This window comes from Ahaetulla prasina, chromosome 6 (assembly GCF_028640845.1).
Source record: "Ahaetulla prasina isolate Xishuangbanna chromosome 6, ASM2864084v1, whole genome shotgun sequence".
NCBI classification, from domain to species: Eukaryota; Metazoa; Chordata; class Lepidosauria; order Squamata; family Colubridae; genus Ahaetulla; species Ahaetulla prasina.
Window position 1 is genome coordinate 61,917,854 of NC_080544.1, and position 20,635 is coordinate 61,938,488.

Sequence of the window (20,635 nt, forward strand, 5' to 3'; positions counted from 1 at the left end):
GATGTCTAATAGCTGATGATTTCTGAGAAGCACACTAAGGCTGTTAAGGAAGTGGGAAAGGGCTTAAATTTTCAAGTTTTTAATAGCTTAAGCAAAACATTCTCCCCTCCCCCCTCTTTAAATAGGAACTGTCACTTTGAAGAGGGAAAGTACAGCATTTGCAACACAGCGTTGGCGGTGGGGCGAGGAGGGCAGGGATTGCCAAGTGTGCATGCCGTGCTGAAACTAGTTGAAATGAAGTTGGGGATGTAGGAGTTGCGATTGTTCTCCAACATTTTTATCTCAGAACAGCCAGAAAAATTTCCCAACATTAGAATAACTGAAACAAAACGACCAGGGAAGCAGATAATTAAAACAGATGAGCTCAAACAAGATTTATTTACTAGATTTTTATTCAGCCTTTATACTTTATAAGTAATTTAGGGTAGTAAGCATACATAATATACTCCTTCTTCCTCCTATTATCCCAACAACAACAACCCTGGGTTGGGTTGAAAAGACAGTGACTGGTCCAAAGATATCTAGACAACTTTCATGCTTAAACCGGAACTAGAATTCATAGTGGCCTGGTTTCTTCAGCACTACACCACTAGCTCTTGGGTAGAAGGAAGACAAATCAAGAAAACTGTCCAGTGATTCCACCATTCAGTGACAGTGTTGCCTGGTTGCCATGATGAAAGTGAATGGGGGTGTGTAGAAAATTCTTGGAAACGAACAAGATCATAAATATTCAGAGGGTACAGGCAGCCATTTCCTAAGAAAAGAGAGTCTTTAGAGACTGATTACTGCGATTAAAGGCTATGGGATCATTTGTTATTTCCCACTACAAGTTTTAAGTCCCTTAAGATCCATGTAGTCCGTCCAGTACAATTGTAATGCCAGCCTTTCGGCAGCCCGGACAGTAGGATATATAAATATTTTGAAAGGATTTACAATAAGATCGTATGACATTCCAGAGCGGTGTTATACGTACGGGATGTATACTGTACATTGACATAGCGAAAAGAATTGTGTGTGTAGCATATTGACAAATGATCATTGCAATCAGCGCAGAATACATAGATGTGATTTGGCAACGGAGCGCTAGATGACATGTCTTCAGCATAATCAGGAGGCGATACAGTAAAATGTACATGTAATACAGAATGTGGGCGGCGCTCTGCTCAAGAAACGGAATTGTGGCAATAGGGGCCTAGTGAAAAAAAAAAGCACGGATTGAAAAGTAAGGAACGGATCTACATTTATGCTCCATTCAAAAGGCATGACTTAGCTAGGAAGGGGGAGGCGGAACTCTACATAACGAAGGGGCGTGTCCTGGGCGGGACAAGCTTTACGAATGGACGATATGCTCTCTAATAGGCGTGGCTTCCGGGCACCCTGTAAACAGGGGGCGTGGCCGCACTATGATTCGCTGATGCTACTCTGGCGGAAACGGCAGTGGCCGCGGGCCGGCGTCAGGTGATCCGGACTGAGCGGCGCTGAGCCTGAGACCGCGGGGCCGTGGTTTATGCGTGCAAGTGCCCATCCGGGGTTAGATCAGCGCCTCGGACCGGCTCGGCCTATGGATGAAACGAGCCCGCTGGTATCTCCAGAGCGCGGTCCGGCCCCGGGGTATGGGCTGCCTGGGGGTGCCGTGCGCTCCCCGCCCTGTCCCGCTGCCCCTGCAACTCCCGCTGGACCGTGTCCCTGTCCTTCCCCACCGGGATCCCCCGCAGGTGGCCGCGACCGGGAGCGCCAGCCACTGTTGGATCGGGGTAGTGGGTCGGAGCGTGGAGCCACGCGGGGGACTGTAGCAACATCCGGGACGACCCAGACTCAGGCTCAGGTGGGGGTCGGAGTAGGGATCGCCGCGGGTCGAGGTGAACGGGAGCACCGGAATGAATTTCCCGATGACCCAGAATTCGCCGAGGTGGTGCGACTGGCAGAGCTGGCGAGCGAACGCGGAATCTACCCTGAGCGCATCTATCAAGGTTCTAGCGGCAGCTATTTCGTCAAGGATCCGCAGGGGGTGAGAGAGCGGGGCTCGGGAAAAGTATTCAGATCACGGGACAAGGGGAAAAAGAACAAGACGTGGTTGGCTGAAATTTTAAAATAACTGGAGGGCCGGAGAGGGGATGCAAGGGTTGTGGGATATTTGTAGTTGCTACCTTTTTCAGTCCCTTGCGCCCACCTCCCCAATTCCGTATTGACTTTTGCTCACTTTTTTCTTTTAAGCTGGGTCTTCAGAATATAGTGCTGGAAGTGCTTCTTCTGATGCATAAAAAAAAAATGACACACCATATGCCTTTGTCGTTATGGAAGATTTTATTGAATTAACGAGACCATATTTAGGAACATAGATAGTGATGTTTAGTGAAACAACGTCGTTGCATAGTGATTTCTCTTTGGCCCAGAAACTTTGTGAACTATGCTAAGGTATTAATGAATTTACAATCAATATTAAATGGTTGGTGATGTAAATTTTTGGTTATCATGGTGAAATTTCTTTTGAACAGTTTTGAGCCCTATGTTGATTAACAATTTAGAAATTATATTTAACACTGATATATACTTTCCCCTCATCTTTAAAGGTTTAGTTTACCTTATCATAGTATTGACAATTTCTAATTTTTATTGCATAAACACCACTGTAGTTCACTATCATCTTTATTCAATATATATTATACACATTTTATAATGTAATAAAACAATTAACTTAGGAGAAAGGATATTTTGATGCTAATGCATATTTTTGGTTGACATGATCAATTAACAGAGTTGGAAGGAACCTTGGAGGTCTTTTAGTCCAACCCCCTGCTCAGGCAGGAAAACCATTTCAGACAAATACCATTTGTATACCATTTCAGACAAATGGTTGGCCAATCTATTCTTAAAAACTTCCAGTGTTGGAGCACTCACAACTTCTAGAGGCAAGTCATTCTACTGATAAATTATTCTAACTATCAGGAAATTTCTCCTTAGTTCTAGGTTGCTTCTCTCCTTGATTAGTTTCCACCCATTGCTTTTTGTCCTGCCCTCAGGTGCTTCGGAGAATAGCTTGACTCCCTCTTCTTTGTGGCAGCCCCTGAGATATTGGAACACTGCTGTCATGTCTACCCTGGTCCTTCTTTTCATTAAACTAGACATACCCAATTCCAGAAACCGTTCTTCATATGTTTTAGCCTGCAGTCCCCTAATCATCTTTGTTGCTCTTCTTTGCACTCTTTCTAGAATCTCAACAAATATTTTACATTGTAGCGATCAAAGCTGGATGCAGTATTCCAAGTGTGGTCTTACCAAAGCATTATAAAGTGGTATTATTTAATTTCTTATACTTAAGTGTTTATGTTGGATCAGAAGTGGAAGCTTTCTAATAGTCCTGTAGTGCACTATATGCGGTCTTATTCAAGTAATACTGCTGCTACCTTTTGGTTCTATTTTACAAGTTACACATGAATATGATCAATTTGAATGTTAGTCAGTCAGTAGGAATACAGCCCAGGTACATTCCTTTGAATTATTTTAGATTCTTATAAATTTAATGGCTGCCTTATAGCAAAACATTGCTCTGGAGGAAAATAACTGCTAACCCTGAGAACAACTTGTTCTTTCCCAAGTTTTCTGATCTTTTGAACAAAGCAAATCAAATCTTCAAAATTTGATTTGGTTAATTCTGCATGCAGTATTGAAAATAATCTCTGCCTTTCATACTTTGGGCGATACAGAGTACATTTGGAAAAGAAAGCTGAAAGAATCAGACAAGTTTGATTCGTAGAAAAACTTTCATGAATTGCTCATTGTTCTCCTTTTCAGCTTTAAACTGCAGCAGGTTACCATTTGCCCTTTGCTTTCCAAACAACTTTTGCCATTGTTTACTCAACCAGCTTTCAAAAAACAATGCAACTTATTCTTGCTTTTTTCCCCATTGGTCATTGATGGCAATTAAACTACAATCTTTTTTTCCCGGTTTTGAAACCTGGTCTTTTAGAAAAGGGATTAAAATTCTATGAAAATGATACATCGATCCTTTTGTAGCTATTTTAGAGTGTAAGCTTATTTGGAGGCGGGCAGCTGGACAATGATACATACGTTTTATCAAAAGCATTGGAGAAGACAATAAGCATATTTTTTGTTATTTTTACTGCTTTGAGAGTCCTTGGCAGGAGAATAATTCCCCAAGGTGTCACTGGAATTGGCATCATTCAAAGTTTAAAATCGATTTGGGTAAAGATTACATGAAGAGAAGATTTGTCTCTATTTGTGCTTCTGTATTTGCAATTGAAAGAGGTTTTAAATTCTCTTGCTCTCCAGTTTTCAGGTTGAAGTTCACATACAGTAGTTTTTTTAGTTTAGAACATCTTTGAGGCTTTTGTGGTGGTTCCTGCTTCTGTTTGCATTACTGTTTTTCCACCTTTAGGAAACTGGACATTTCAGTCTATGGTTCAGTTTTACATGCTGTATCATAATGTATTGAAATAAGAGAAACAATTGATCACATGGAGAATGGGATGACAAGTTTCCCCATGTTGTATAGAGCTGACTGTGTTTGTAGTCTGATGGTTCTCCTTGTGACCTATTATATCTAACTCAATTAATTTGGCTCCTTTATTCGGCATAACCAACTGCATGAAATCATATAGCATTACAAATCTTTTCATTGCTAAGAATCCAGGCTCTTCTTTTCTGCTTAAATTAATTTCCTTTCTTGTTGGATTTGTGAGATGCACCCGAGATGAATCAAACTTTTGTGTTGATTCACTATATATCACTATAAAGGAATTAAGTATTGGAGTTTAGGACTTGGTATCTGGGTTATCTGCTCCCAGTTAGCCTTGCAAGATTAGAGTTGGGTCAGTGAAAACTGTAAGATTTTGCTGTGGAATTTGGTTATGTTTGCTGCATGTGTGGGGCTACAGCTATGTTGTTGTAATTATTTACTTATTTATTAGTTGTGTGTTTTATCTTTCCCCCCAAATATTAGAATGTCGTACCTATTATTCTCTTTTCCTCTTTTATCTTCACAATGAAAAGTCTGTGTGTTTAGTTGGATTGCCAAATTATTGCCCCAAAGGGGCAACACCCTATAGATTTCTATGTCTCAATGTTTTTAATTCTAAACTATTATTATTATATTTTTGAACCACCTTATATATATATTACTCAAGTCGGTGAACATGCTTAATACTCCTACCTCCTATTTCCCTATAACAAAAAAAATCTGTGGATTGGGTTGTGCTGAGAAAGCAAGACTGGCCTAAAGTTATCCAGCTGGCTTTCATGCCTAAGGGGGATCTAGAACTCAGTGTCTCCTGGTTTCTAGGCCACAACTTTAACCACTACACCAAACTGGTTCTCCCATCTGGCTTAGGGCAGACTTAGCTGTAGCCAGCATATTTGAGGGCCTGCACAAATCTTAGGGCAGACTTAGGGCAGGCCCTCAAATATGCTGACTACAGCTACCATAATCTTCACAGAATGATCAATAAATGATGCTGACTGGAAGAAAGGACTTGTACAATAGTTCAGTATATCTGGTCATTGCTAAATTGGGAAAGTGATTTAGGAATATGCTTTTCTACTTGATTAGAAGACGTGATTTAGCTAGTACGGTATCTAACACTGAGATGACAATATGGAAAGTCTAGTTTTATGAGAAATGTTTCTGCTAATAAAGAAGTTGTATTTCAGAGGCATTCAGATCAGATAGTGCAAGGAAAGGACTAATTTTGGTAAACATTTTCAGAATATTCGACCTGAGTATGCTAAAGTCTTCAATATATAGTTCTTGGAAACCTATTTGAATTAAGTTTCTACGTAAAAATATTCCTTAAAGAGATTTTGTGATAGTAATGATGTTCTCATCTTAAATTTTTTGCTCTCATTTTGATAAAAGCATTGATTTTATCTGATGGACAAAATGTGTTGTCCTAACATTTATTATTACTAGTATATGTACGTCAGGTAAATCAGACAGCCTATCCTTTATTTTCTCCCTTGCATTGTATTTGTAAATTGTTTCTACTGTTTCACAGAAATGGGAATAAAAAGGCTGAAGGTAGAGCTGCTGGCTTGAAGCCTTAATGACTATGCTATATCCAAGGTTTAGCAAAATTATCTGTGCATTTTTCAGGGGTTCAACAAATTATGAGACCCACTGAACTTTTTATAAAACATAAGTCTTTTGTGAAAATAAAATCACTTATTATTTAAGTCTAGGTTCTCCCTGCCCCTGGCAAGCACAACTGCTTTTTTTTATATTAGCATTCTGGAAGACTTCATAAATTTGGGAAGACTAAATTGGTTTTATTCTGATCTATATTCATCTACTGGAGTTACTGGTCTACTACTTCACAGAGCTAAAGAGCAGGAGGGAGTGGAAATCCCTTGACTAAAGATTGCTTTGTTGTTTTTAATGCCCTGCTTCTTTTGTAGTAAATAGGAAGGCAGGCAGGCAGGCAGTCGCCCCATATTCACTAAAAAAAATCAGATGTTGTAGTTTTAGTTTGTGCTGTATTCTCACATCTCAGATCGGTAATCTTCCTATGTGCAGTTGCATTCCCTGGATCACATGCAAAGTCAGATTATCTAAACTTCCTTCTCGTTGCTAGAAAATGAAATATACTGCCCTTTTAAAACAAAAGCAGAAGTTGGAAACTAAGGCTGAGTGAAACGAGATTTTCTAATTCTGGAGCAGAATATATTGACCAGAATTCTGAAATATCAGTCAGGAGTCTAGGAAGAATATATTGTTTCTGTAAAAAGAGCTATCTTTGAAAGATAGATTTAAAAATCATTAGTTAGAAATATGTATTGCGCAAGATTGTTTTAAATCTAGTTATGTGTTTATGTTTGATTTTTTGTTTTTTTCCTCTGGTGACTATTTTCTCTATACAGCCTCTCAATGTTTTAGACTATTTTTTATGTCACAGTTGTTTCCTTATTAGATGAGATCAATACTGTCTTGTGATGTGCTCAGAGCCGTATATTATTATCCTGTGTATTTTTCTATGGGAAGTTCTTTTCAGATTTTTTCCCTTTATTATGGTGACTGTGTCTTTTACGGGAGTCATGGTTTTCAACGGCCTGTGCTTTAATCTTGTGATTTTATTTACGCTTAAACCATACTCAACATCACATGTTATTTAACCTCCATATTCTACTTAGAGCCTTTGCCTCTTTTAAAAAACCCTTATCTCCTACAAAGAAAGAGGGAGAGAGGAATTAAATTTCCTAGTCACACATCTTGGAGCTACAGGGTTATCGCCAAGCTGGGATGATTAATTTTCTGTGTTGCCTTTGCTTTATCCAGCCTATATTAGCAATATCCACTCTTCTGTCCCTTTCAGAAAATCATCGGTGTGTTCAAACCGAAGAATGAAGAACCCTATGGGCATCTGAACCCAAAGTGGACAAAATGGTTGCAAAAACTTTGCTGTCCCTGCTGTTTTGGAAGAGACTGTTTAGTTCTCAACCAAGGATATCTGTCTGAAGCTGGTGCAAGTCTTGTTGACCAAAAGCTGGAATTGAACATTGTACCTCGCACAATGGTGAGCCCATTCATAGGAGAGACATAATCAAATGGGATTAAACTGTGGATCATGAGGCTTGGAATAGGACCATATTTCCCTACATGCCAGGTACAGAAAACCCCAGGGGCTTTTGGATTGCATTCAACTTCAACTCCTACCTTGCTTGCCTGTTGGCCCTGTGACTCAGACTTACGGAAGTCGCAATTTGAAAATACCTGAAAGGTTGATTTCCCATTACCGTATTTGAGATCACCAGTAGGTCATATCTTCAGACAGTGACATTCTTCCCCTTGCTCTCCTTTTAAATTTCATGTCACTTATTCCTGGTCCAGTGAATATTTCTGAATCTCAATTATATTTGGCTAGAAATAACGGGTACTTTTAAAAAAGTACCTGTTCTTTTGAAAAAAGACACTGCAGACAGGAAATAATTGGTAGTAATGCAAGAATAATTGTAATTATGTTTTTTTAAAGAAAAATAGTTTTGTTTTTGTTTTTTTGTTTACATTTATATCCCGCCCTTCTCCGAAGACTCAGGGCGGCTTACAGTGTGTAAGGCAATAGTCTCATTCTATTTGTATATTTTTTACAAAGTCAACTTATTGCCCCCCCAACAATCTGGGTCCTCATTTTACCTACCTTATAAAGGATGGAAGGCTGAGTCAAGTTTTGATCTTACTTTGAGAGTTAAGCACGTGTAACAATTGGGAAAGTGGGTTTGAGTCCTTGCCTGAAATCTCAAACAGGCCACTCCTTAGTTCACACAAAATAAAGTGAGGGAGGGGAGAAGCGCATTCAGACTTTTAAGATTTAGGCCCATATGGCATTGGTTTCTTGATCTGGTCTACCTTACAGAGCTGACATATGTGTTATAATATATGCACACTTGACACCAATCTCTAATTTCTCATTATTCTACATTGTTGCTATGATTTGTTTTTCAAGCCATTTAAATTCTACGTTCAGTCAGATGATTAGAACTTGTTCTAGACAGACAGGCCTGGATATGCTTAGATTTATGCAGTTATGACTTTGTTCTGTAAATGGGGATGATTGGATGGCTAGTATAGATGAGAGAGAAACTGATTATGAACTTATAATTTCTTCAAGGTGGTGTACTTGGCCAGTGAAACATTTAACTACAGCGCCATTGACAGAGTGAAGTCCCGGGGCAAGCGTCTGGCCTTGGAAAAAGTGCCAAAGGTTGGGCAGAGGTTTCATCGAATTGGTCTTCCACCAAAGGTAGGGGATATAGATAAAAGAGTAAGACATTGGATATTGTTCTTCGGTAAGTTGCTCTTGTTAAGGTATTTGCTTCTTATTCTCAGGTTGGTTCCTTCCAGCTTTTTGTGGAAGGCTATAAGGATGCAGATTACTGGTTGCGGCGCTTTGAGTCTGAACCTCTTCCAGAAAAGAGTAACCATCAATTGTTGCTACAGTTTGAGAGATTGGTGGTGCTGGATTATATTATACGCAATACTGGTAGGTTCTGCCTTTTCCTTGCTCTTGACATGGAATGCTGATTGAGGTTATTCATATTGAAAATGCTTGTTCAGCTTCCCCAGTATGCCTACTTAATTTTTTGTCAAATCAAGGCATTCTTCCATACGTCTCAATATTGCTGAAATGAATTAGCTACAGCTTCCCAGAATTTCAAACAGACTCTTTGCCAGCCATTTCGGAAGGTCTTAAGGTCTGGAATTGGGTTCTTTGGGCTGGAAAGCATAGGATCTTCTTTCTACTTTCAGTCATGCCATATTCCAGTTATTTTTTTCCTCCCATAATATTGGGATGTGAGGTTTGTTATGTGTGGTGAGATACTTCTCTATTTTCCATCTGTGCATTTCTATTTCTTTACAGATAGGGGTAATGACAACTGGCTGATCAAGTGTGATTGCCCCCTGGACAGTACAAGTATGCAGGTGAGTAGGGCCCAGTGGGGCTCTGACAACTCCATATGAGTATATGATACAGAAATTAAGGGGCTCTCAGAGACTTGCATCTAATGTCCTGCATGGAACAAATCTAGGGAAGTGGCTCAAACACCAGAGATACAGATTAATCATATATACTAGAGCTGTACATATGATAAAAATACTTAGATATGTCATGTGAACTGTATAGAAATATTAGAGTTAGTTTTATATGGAATAGATGTAGAGATCTAGGATTTGCTAGATTCTTCTTAGGCAATTTAGCAATAGAATAGAATAGAATAGAATTTTATTGGCCAAGTGTGATTGGACACACAAGGAATTTGTCTTGGTGCATATGCTCTCAGTGTACATAAAAGAAAAGATACATTCATCAAGGTACAACATTTACAACACAATTGATGATCAATATATCAATATAAATCATAAGGATTGCCAGCAACAAGTTATAGTCATACAGTCATAAGTGGAAAGAGATTGGTGATGGGAACTATGAGACGATTAATAGTAGTGCAGATTCAGTAAATAGTCTGACAGTGTTGAGGGAATTATTTGTTTAGCAGAGTGATGGCCTTCGGGTTTCATAGGGGGCAACGTATGAAAGTGCATTAATAATGTCTGTAATACCATGGAGTCCAAACATAGCAGTGCCTGGGTTCTTTTTGCACCTTTGCAGAGGGGATGTAAAACAAAGGTAGGTTAAACTATGTTGATATGGTTTAAGTGCCATGGCGGTGCAGTGGTTAGAATGCAGTACTGCAGGCTACTTCTGCTGACTGCTAGCAGTTTGGCAGTTCGATTTTCACCAGCTTAAGGTTGACTGAGCCATCCCTCCTTCTGAGGTCAGTAAAATGTGGACCCAGATTGTTGGGGGCAATATGCTGACTCTGTAAACTGCTTAAAGAGGGTTTAGAGAGCATTGTGAAACGGTATATATTGCTATTGCTATGGTCAGCATTCCATTGGGTTGGCTTTGGGGCAATGAGTCTTCTGGAATTATACGTTATCTCTTCAACTAATGGGCAATGATTGCTGGGATTTGTATCATTTCCTGATGCACTATTTTCTGTTTCCTTGTAGGACTCAGAATGGGTTGTAGTCAAGGAGCCTATAATTAAACTGGCAGCCATTGACAATGGTTTGGCTTTCCCTCTTAAGCATCCAGACTCTTGGAGAGCATGTAAGTACTTCAAATAAGAGAAGCCACTTTAGTTCATTATATGTATTTTTTTCTCAGTATGAATGCTTGTGAAGGGCTAATTTCTTGATGTTCCTTTAATAAGTTCAAGGTATTAAATCCTGAAGTATTTCCTTTGTATTTGAATCTTTGCTACCCTTATTGCTAGTCTGGCTTTATGAGCCTAATTTTTGCCTTTTGTTTGTTCTTCCTTCACAAGATCCTTTCTATTGGGCATGGCTGCCACAGGCGAAAGTGCCATTCTCTCAAGAGATCAAGGATCTTATCTTGCCAAAGATTTCAGATCCTAATTTTGTCAAGGATCTAGAAGAAGATCTCTATGAACTCTTCAAGGTAACCACAAGAGCAAGTTAATATCGGAATATTAGGTGCCCATTTTTCTCTAAGGAGCAGAGATGTAGATGCCACACCCATCCTAATTAGATATACTATTTCTTTTATAGAAAGATCCAGGTTTTGACCGAGGCCAATTTCATAAGCAGATTGCAGTAATGCGTGGTCAGGTATGTACTTAGTCCCACTGGAGAGATGGAACCTGTGTTGGGCATTGAGCAATTTTTACCATTTATACATTAGTTTGGTATTCAGTTGTCTTTCTTCTATTCCTAGATCCTAAACTTGATGCAAGCCCTGAAAGATGGGAAGAGCCCTCTTAACTTGGTTCAGATGCCTCCTGTTATTGTAGAGACTGCTCGCTCCCATCAACGCTCTGCCAGTGAATCATATACACAAAGCTTCCAGAGCCGCCGGCCCTTCTTTACCTGGTGGTAGCAGTTGCCTCTGTTCTCAGTGAAGAACTTTAGAGGGGGCATCATTTGAGAGGAAGCAATCAACCCTCCAGACTGAGGTTGTCTGCTGTAGATGGTCGGGAATGTAAGCAGGGTCAGTCTCAACTCTGCACGTTCCCTGTGAAAAACAAGGGATGTTCATCGGTCTGATTGCTACTGCCTTCTCTTTGGGCTGGACAGGTCCTATCATCAGCCCAAGCATGACAGCATTTCCTAGCAGGAGCCTGCATGCCATGCCCTTTTGTTTCAAGATATCCTTCTAATGTTCATTTGGATGGACATCTCATAAGGTCTCCTATAAGGAAGGGCTGATGGTGAGGGGATAATCCAAATTGGATGGAAGCACTTCACTGTGTATCACTACCAGCCTTGTTGTTCCTTCCTTCCTTGTTGCACATTTGTTATTACTGTTGAAAGCAGGTTTTCCTGCACTGGATTTGCTGTTTCTCTTGTCCTATGGAGAAGCTCCTAGGGTGTATGCCGTGGAGCTGTTCAATAGGAAATGTGGTATAATCAGAATTTAATCTGATATAAAGTAACTTATTGAGGATTGGGCCAAAGCCAAATGTAACAGCTTCAATTCCACTTAGGATAAATAATAGGGCAGACAGATTCTGCAAGACAACCATAGGACAAAAATTAACTAGTGTGCTTCCCATTCCTCATATGTGGCTAGGACCAAGGGTCTCAGATACTAGTTTTTAATTTGGTTTTAAATTATCCATCTCATGCTCATACATTCATGCTCCACATAGTCCTAGAGCAAGCGAATAAGAGGTTATATACCTACCACTATTATCTTGGTTAGCATTTCAGACACATTTCTAGTATTCCCAAGAGTAAGCAATAGCTGTCTCTCATCTCTAGAAATGCTGGCTGATTTAGGAGATAAGAGAGGCTATTCCAGAGGCAATGGTGTGCATTCTCCTACAGAGTGGGAGTTCTATTGGGCTGGTTTGAGCATTGACAATCTGTAGGGGGAGGGAAGTGGGGAGGGAAATTCTCTATGGGATGCTGACATGAGGAGATGTCTTCTACAGGGCTGTAGAGAATTGTAAGAGGAAGGTATAATTTCTACCATATCAAGATGATGTTCTATGTACAGTGGTATGATACAGTGATTGCTGCTTCTCATAGGCTACTGTACTAAACCTCTGGAAACAAGAACATATTTGAAATTTTCTATATAAGTTTCTCAGTGGCTACTTGGCTGCTTCCCAGACCTACAAGAAGAGACCTTTTACTAATTCCAGCTTCCTGCCTCTTCTTAATAAAATCCTGATATGCTGAATGTAGGACCTCTTTTTCTCTGACGTTGCTGGCTCAAGAGACAGCTTCCTGCATTTTGCTAGAGGTGGCAGATAGAAGTTGGCACTTGGAAATACTTTACATTTTTGCCAGTCCGAACTGAAATGTATTGTTCTTATGCACTATAGAAATGTATGTAATATATTTAAATCAATGCAAGTCTCTTCATAACAGATCTGCTGTTACAGAGTCAAGTCTCTTGTGTGCGTTTTTCTTCTGGAGTTAATAAGAACTTCCCCCTTCACTAGTCTCACACCATGCAGTAGAGCTGCAACTGTGCCTTGACATAATGGTAAATGGTATCTGTATTATCTGTATGGTAAATACAGATTATTGTAGACTACAATACCTGCATTGTCAGAAAGTCCCTCCTTATTGTTCTTGTTTTATTTGTTTGCAGTACCTGGTTTATGTTGGAGCTGCTACAACATGGATAAATTATTCCTGTATTTTAATCATTTAATGTTGCTGCCGGATTAGAACTGATACTTCATTATTATATGTTCTATGCTGATAGCATTGCATGTGTGCAGTGACAGAAAATCAATTTTTCAAATTCAATATTAAATATGGAGTGGATTTACAGGATTATATTCCAGAGTTGTAGGGAAACCATTACATTTAGGCTTAGGGTGATACAAAATTGTACATTGTCTCTTGGAAACTGTTGTGCCTTATTATTTTCCTATGCTGCTGTTTAATTTGGCCTTGACACACTTCCAAATGTTGATTATTTAGTAATGTTCAGAAAAGGTTGCAGAGGTAAAGTAAGTAGTAATGTAACTTTTTGCCCATTGGAAGCCAGACCTTCCCATCAGTGCTTGAATGGCAATATGACATAATTGTTCCTTGGCAGCTGTCAATCAGCTCCATGAAGTGAAAAAGCAGCTGTATCATGCTGTCCTGCAGCTGCTTATAACTGGTTCATATATTACTCTAGGCCAGCGCTTCTCAGACTTGAGCAAATTATCCAAAATTGGGTAAATATGGTTTTTCTTTGGGTAATGACACATGAACCTATTACCTACTGTTTCCCCCAAAATAAGACATCCCCTGATAATAAGCTCAACTGGGCTTTTGAGTGCATGGCAATAAGGCCAACCGCTTATTTCAGGGTTCAAAAAAATATAAGACATTTTCGGGGAAACATGGTAATCACAACAGGGACATTTAAATTGACAAAGTATTTACCTACATTGGATAAAAAGGCTTCTCCGATAAACGGTTTGGGGTAATGAAAGAAAAAATTTTGGAGGGCACTGCTCTAAGCTAAAATATGGTTGGATCCTTGGTAGTTCAAGCAGGCTACAGAAACTGAATTAACTTTTTATGTGCCAGGTCATCATGGTTTATTTGCAGGGGCATAGTAGGCTATATGAAGATAGTGTCAATGGTATGAAAATCTGGGTTAATACATTGTAATTACATACAAGGCCAAATGATTCCCTAAGACTTAGTTGGAGAAGGTAATAATTTATTAAAGTTGTGTTCTGCCTGGCTCCCAATGAGTCCACATGGCTCACAATTAAACAACTTAGAGTAAAATTGATAAAAGATGGCAAGATTGACAGACAAGATTTTTTTTTAACTTTAATTTATATCCCGCCCTTCTCCGAAGACTCAGGGCGGCTTACAATGTGTTAAGCAATAGTCATCATCCATTTGTATATTATATACAAAGTCAACTTAATTGCCCCCAACAATCTGGTCCTCATTTTACCTACCTTATAAAGGATGGAAGGCTGAGTCAATCTTGGGCCTGGTGGGACTTGAACTTGTAGTAATTGCAAGCAGCTGTGTTAATAACAGACAGACTTAGTCCGTTGAGCCACCAGAGGCCCCTAGATTGAATGAAGTAATGGGGTCTCTCTTGCCAAAGACCTTATTTTTATATATCTTATACATATTATGAGTATATGAATATAGATGTGGATTTAATAGACTTTCTGTGGTGCTTTTTCCGCAATCGTAGGGAAAAGGTACTTGCCTTTAGAATATTTGTGTGCATTTGTGGCAGTGGGAAAGCATTTAGTTCTATCTGCAATGAATTAGCAAACATGTTCAGAATTTGCTGTACTCACTAAAACCTTTTATTTAAATAAACCTTGCCAGTTCGATGTTATTTAAGGCAAAGGTAAGCAGCCTGCAGTTCTAAAATTGACATAGTCCTTGGTGTATTTTCATATGGCATACTGCAACAAAATGATTCCAGACTTTTGGTAGGGCAGGCTCTTTCTCTGTCACTCTGCTGAGCAAAAACTGATGAAGCTGGTGACATGAGGGAATGTGGCCTCCTACATGACGATATCACAAAGCTGTTACGCTAAGGCCTGTATGTTTTCATAGGCTAGACAAAATATAAACCACACAATGCATAATGAGCAAATTGGTTTCTCTGAAACAATTTGTAAAAGCAGATCAGGTGATGGAAAATAAATACAGAAGCAGTTATTAACATACATCACCTCTGAATAGCGGTAAGTTTGCATATGTGGAATAATAAGGAAAAGTAATTTCTTCTGGATTCTGATTGTAAATTTCCCAAAGATCTCTTAGGAGAAAGCAGTTCTAGACTAGAGACATTTGGACTCTTACATTCAGAGACATCTTTAGACAGGAAGCTTTATTAAATATAAACCATAAATAGTCAAAATACGTAGTGTTTGTGCTTTGACATAAACTAATCAAGTCTAAATTAGCAAACCAAAGTGCTTTACAGCAAAAGAATTTTACAATTTTTTTCTGCTGTTACCTGCAATCATTTGTCAGGTATTCTGCTTTGAAGCTTCTCCAGGCTAGTCTGATTACACTCGGCCACAACCATTGGCATAAGATCACAATCACTTTTCATTGTGCATTGTAGCCACACTCATCTCTTTTTCCTTCTTTCTATATTGGGGAATAATGCAGTGGCCACTTCTATCTGCTGTCTCTAGCTCTTTCTTCCTACTGTCACCATCAACAGCAGCAGCAGCAGATGTATTACAATCTTCAATCCTGTGGGTCAACAAAAGTCTCATTAAGAATTGCATTATACTCCCTTTTTCTTAGAAGCGGACAATCAAGATAAGGAATAGGGAGCAAAGCATTGTGATGCTGGTTTGCTAATGTAACAAAAGAAATTATACAGCTGCTCTTCAACTTAATATCCTCTTGCTATGTTAGCAGAAGAATACTTATAGTCTCCAGGTGTTTTAGATCCATAATTTGCCATGGATCATGTTGGTTAGAACTGATGGAAAATAAAATCCAAATAATCTCACAATGTCAGCTTACTATTGATTTCAGCATTTTGTTTAGCCATGATGGATATATTCTGTGCTTTAACAACCCTTAATAATAGGAAAGCAGAAGAAAGAATTTGCCCAGGGTTGCCTATAGCAAGCCCAGATGGCAACCAAATGAGAAAATGAAATCTTTCTTGTGATGTTATGTTGCAAGCTCTGCCCCTTACATAATTGCACATCACTTTCAAAAGGTAGAGGTTATCTTGAAATATGACACATTTTATCATTTCATCTTCTCTCCCACTGCAGTTTCCTATAACTTTGTCTCTTCTGATCTGCAATAGTCTAAATTATTCAACTACCTATTAGGCTATATGAGCTAAAATCTGATTTTCCCTTTCTGAAAGCCTTTTAAAAATCAATTCTACATCAATTTTTTTATTGTAATATCCATGAATATAATTTAACAAAAGATCCTACACAATTGGACACCTATTTAAAGAAACTTCCCAATACATGCTTTTATTACTGTTTAATAACTATAAAATACCAATTGTATTAGAAATATATTCCAGTTGAATGGTTCACAGTTCACAATTAAATAGTGTAGCAGTTAACTAAGGGTTTTACTTTCTAAATACATGCCAGAAAAACATTTTCAATTAAAAAAACCCAAGCTACCGTATATACTCGAATATAAGCCGATCCGAGTATAAGCCGAGGTCCCCAATTTTACCCCAAAAACTGGGGTAAACTGGGGACTCGAGTATAAGCCGAGGGTGGGAAATGAGGCACCTACCGGTTGAAACCCTCCTCCTCAGCTGAGAAGGCTGGCGGCTCCCCGCCCGCCCTCTCACTGCACCGGCAGGGCTTCAGTCCGGTAAAATGTGAAAAGAAAAAACTCGAGTATAAGCCGTATATACTGAGTATGCCGAGGGCTTAAAAAAACAACTTGAGTATAAGCCGTATAGACCCGAGTATAAGCCGAGGGGACGTTTTTCAGCACAAAAAATGTGCTGAAAAACTCGGCTTATACTCGAGTATATACGGTAAATAAATCCTTACCTTCCTTCCTAAAGAAAGAAATACAGTACATTAATCAACTGTGAATTGGAATAAAAATATGTTCATACTCTTAGTTGAAAGCAACTGAAGAAGTTGCTGGGGGAAGGAATAGAGCCTACAAATTCTGCTTCCAGTACCAGATATCCAAGTAAAATTAAAAAGCAGTATAAGAGCAAATTTCAAAATCATACCTTAAGTGACTGAAGTGTTGTAGCTCTAGCAGCCTGGTACTGCTGTCCTTTCCAGATAAAGGCCTCTCATTGGCTTTCAGCTTCAGTTTCCTCTGCCTTCTGTGGAGCTGTTGTAAGGCCCGAGTAATGCATTGGCTTTCTGCACGCTCCCAAATTAGCTGGGCTCGTTCTTCTGCTTGCATATCCCCACTGCTACGGAAGAGACGACGTAACTGCAGTAACCCCACCCCCTGGAAAATATTGGCAGATGCTCTCTTTCTAGTACATGATTTAGCGATTTGATTCTGTGGCAAATCAGAGATAATAGAGGCTGGAGTTCCCATGGTGCTAGGATCTCTCCATACTGTAGCTAATGGTGGTTCTGTAGAAAAGATGAAACCAGGAAGAAGCAGATTGGTTAACTGGTCCTGACAGCAGTTCCTCTTTCCTATAATAACCTGGGTCTAAGTGGAAAAATGCACAGATGTTTAATAGCCTTAATCTGAGGTACCTACATTTTGGGACCACAAGTCAGAACTAAGTTTCCTTATAACACATTTCATCCTAATTCCTCCCAGAAGATGATTCCTCAGAACAGAGAGGAATCATTTAAGCCATTACGTCTTAACTCTGCTTTGTGCAAGAATCCAAATTAAAATATTCATGGCAGACTCCTTTCTCTACCATTGAGGTTATTCAGTTATGCAATATTTCAAGAATGTTAATTTAGAGCTTTTCATTGTCTAAGACTTAAGACACAGACATTCAGATATTGCAGCTTAATGTGAAGACTGTATGGTAATTTATATATAGTAGTAGATAGAATATGTATTGTCAAGTCAGGACTTGCACATTTACTCAATTAGCAGGAAATATGAGCTCCAGGTTATTCCACCTAAACTGGTATGAGTACCAGGGTGGATCCATTTGGGGTGGGAAGTTTTCTCAGTCAACAACAGGACATTTTTTTCCCCATCAGCCTTTCAGGTTCTGACATGCCTTGTGTTTGACAAAGCCTAGCAACAACCGCTACAACTCCCTATAAAAACCCTACCTATCCAGATGCCCAAAAAAGTATGTAAGAAAAGTGAGCAACACATACGATGGACCAGCAGCAATTTGAACTGGAGTCATATTTGCCAAACTGGCAGATTATGTCAATGAGCCACCTCGATTAATCTAACAATCTGGTTGAAGTGGAAGGTGGGAAAGAGAGAGGGCTAACACTAATGTCTGGGGTGGGGGTCCTTGGTGCTCTCTGAAATTGCCTGTTTTCTTGCAGACGTTTCATTACCTTAAAGTCTCCTTACTAGCACTTATGATGTTACCTACTTAGGGTAATGAAACGTCTGCAAAAAAACAAACAAACTCAGAAAGCACCAAGGATCCCTCATTTCATCCCTGAGCTACAAATATTCTCCTTTATTGGTATTAACGTCTCAGTGCTCACGAGGGTAAAAGCGCCTCTTTTTATAATACAATACCGAACACTTAGTTTGGTAGTTTGAGGACGCTCGTATTCAGAAGGGTCCTGAATTCCAAAGAGAGACAGGTTTGAAATACACACTAACGGGGAGGCCCTTAGTCGAATGGGCCTTAACTGAATGCTCACCGATACTCGCCACTGTAGGCTACCATTAATATTGTATAAGAAGTACTCCCTGCGAGTCATTAAATACACTGAGTAATTGTTGGGCAAGTCCCTCGTTTCAGAGAACCCCACCCCACACGACCACTTTGGATTCTTTGAAGATACGCAGCAGCAGGATGCCACCTAACTAAAATGAATTTCAGAAGACAAAGGGGGTTTGTCTGAAATTATTGCTAGAACGGCTTTTGAGCGGTCATAAGGAGCCACCTTTCCCCGCCCCTTCCCCATCCCATCTCGAATTTTAGAACGGCGATCGAGGCTGAAGCCGAGACCTTCAAGCTCTGACAGGCACTCACGGACCTGGCGTCTGCCGTTCTTCTGGGGGTCGCCAGTCCCTCAAAGGCTCTCGAAAATCCGCCAGAATTGCCCGAGCTCAGGGAAGCTTTACCCTCCCTTCTCAAACCGACCTCCGGCCATTCATACTCGGCTCCTGAGAAGGTGCGTTTGGCCAATGAAGAGACATGACAATATACATCTCAGCCAATCCCTTCCGCTGCCCTCTTCTCCAAATGCCGAAGAGAATGCTGTAATCTAGCCAATGAACTGAGGACGAGGGTGGGACGGCGAGGCCTCTTTTGGGAACACGTGGCAGGCAGTTATTGACGTCAGAAGGGAGTGTTTAGCCTGCAGGGCGGAAGGACGTCGTTGTCTAGAAGTTCGCTTTCGGCGGGGAGTTATATAGAATTTTTTTATTGGCCAAGTGTGATTGGACACACAAGGAATTTGTCTTGGTGCATATGCTCTCAGTGTACATAAAAGAAAAGATACGTTCATCAAGGTACAACATTTACAACACAATTGATGATCAATATATCAATATAAATCATAAGGATTGCCAGCAACAAGTTATAGTCATACAGTCATAAGTGGAAAGAGATTGGTGATGGGAACTATGAAACGATTAATAGTAGTGCAGATTCAGTAAATAGTCTGACAGTGTTGAGGGAATTATTTGTTTAGCAGAGTGATGGCCTTCGGGAAAAAACTGTTCTTGTGTCTAGTTGTTCTGGTGTGCAGTGCTCTATAGCGTCGTTTTGAGGGTAGGAGTTGAAACAGTTTATGTCCAGGATGCGAGGGATCTGCAAATATTTTCACGGCCCTCTTCTTGATTCGTGCAGTATACAGGTCCTCAATGGAAGGCAAGTTGGTAGCAATTATTTTTTCTGCAGTTCTAATTATCCTCTGAAGTCTGTGTTTTTCTTGTTGGGTTGCAGAACCGAACCAGACAGTTATAGAGGTGCAAATGACAGACTCAATAATTCCTCTGTAGAACTGAATCAGCAGCTCCTTGGGCAGTTTGAGCTTACTGAGTTGGCGCAGAAAGAACATTCTTTGTTGTCCTTTTTTAATGATGTTTTTGATGTTAGCTGTCCATTTGAGATCTTGCGATATGATAGAACCCAGAAATTTGAAGGTTTCTACTGTTGATACTGTGTTGTCAAGTATTGTGAGAGGTGGAAGTATGGAAGGGTTTTTCCTAAAGTCTACCACCATTTCTACAGTTTTGAGTGTGTTGAGTTCGGTTTTGTGTTCAGCTCCTGCACAGTCACTTACCACCATTCAAATGCAGGCCGCCATCCAATGTAAATAGACGGCCTGTAACTGTATAGTGTCACATTTTTATTTGTTTATTCATTTATTAAATTTATATGCCGCCCATCTTGCTATGGAAAGCAGCTTTGAACAGTGTACTGTTTTTCTCCCCCACCGCTTCTCGGCTTCGTTGCGGTTTCTGTCCATTGGCTTGTGTTAAAGCCCTTCTGCTGTTTTCACACAACAGGGTTAC

The 20,635-nt window shown here is 39.8% G+C and overlaps 2 protein-coding genes across 2 annotated transcripts; one reads left to right on the forward strand and one right to left on the reverse strand.

Moving 5' to 3' along the window:
- Window positions 1-1,431: 1,431 nt before the first annotated feature.
- PI4K2A (phosphatidylinositol 4-kinase type 2 alpha) lies at window positions 1,432-14,812 on the forward strand. The gene is made up of 9 exons (XM_058186991.1): window positions 1,432-2,008; window positions 7,326-7,526; window positions 8,619-8,750; window positions 8,837-8,990; window positions 9,369-9,430; window positions 10,523-10,622; window positions 10,840-10,973; window positions 11,084-11,143; window positions 11,250-14,812. Exons 1-9 carry the CDS (start codon window positions 1,508-1,510, stop codon window positions 11,409-11,411), a joined length of 1,506 nt encoding a protein of 501 aa, XP_058042974.1. The 5' UTR covers window positions 1,432-1,507; the 3' UTR covers window positions 11,412-14,812.
- A 528-nt stretch (window positions 14,813-15,340) lies between these two features.
- On the reverse strand, window positions 15,341-19,368 carry AVPI1 (arginine vasopressin induced 1). Its single transcript, XM_058186997.1, has 3 exons — window positions 19,150-19,368; window positions 17,220-17,580; window positions 15,341-15,733 (listed from the first exon to the last, which is right to left on the reverse strand). Exons 2-3 carry the CDS (start codon window positions 17,540-17,542, stop codon window positions 15,577-15,579), a joined length of 480 nt encoding a protein of 159 aa, XP_058042980.1. The 5' UTR covers window positions 17,543-17,580; window positions 19,150-19,368; the 3' UTR covers window positions 15,341-15,576.
- Between the last annotated feature and the right edge of the window lie 1,267 nt (window positions 19,369-20,635).

Bases quoted from the DNA above. Each gene is read 5' to 3' on its own strand.
- PI4K2A (XM_058186991.1), top strand. From the start codon at position 1,508: ATGCGTGCAAGTGCCCATCCGGGGTTAGATCAGCGCCTCGGACCGGCT. The intron at 8,751-8,836 runs GTAGGGGATATA...TCTTATTCTCAG, and splicing joins GAATTGGTCTTCCACCAAAG to GTTGGTTCCTTCCAGCTTTT. The intron at 9,431-10,522 runs GTGAGTAGGGCC...GTTTCCTTGTAG, and splicing joins TGGACAGTACAAGTATGCAG to GACTCAGAATGGGTTGTAGT.
- AVPI1 (XM_058186997.1), bottom strand. From the start codon at position 17,542: ATGGGAACTCCAGCCTCTATTATCTCTGATTTGCCACAGAATCAAATC. The intron at 15,734-17,219 runs GTATGATTTTGA...GTTGACCCACAG, and splicing joins CAACACTTCAGTCACTTAAG to GATTGAAGATTGTAATACAT.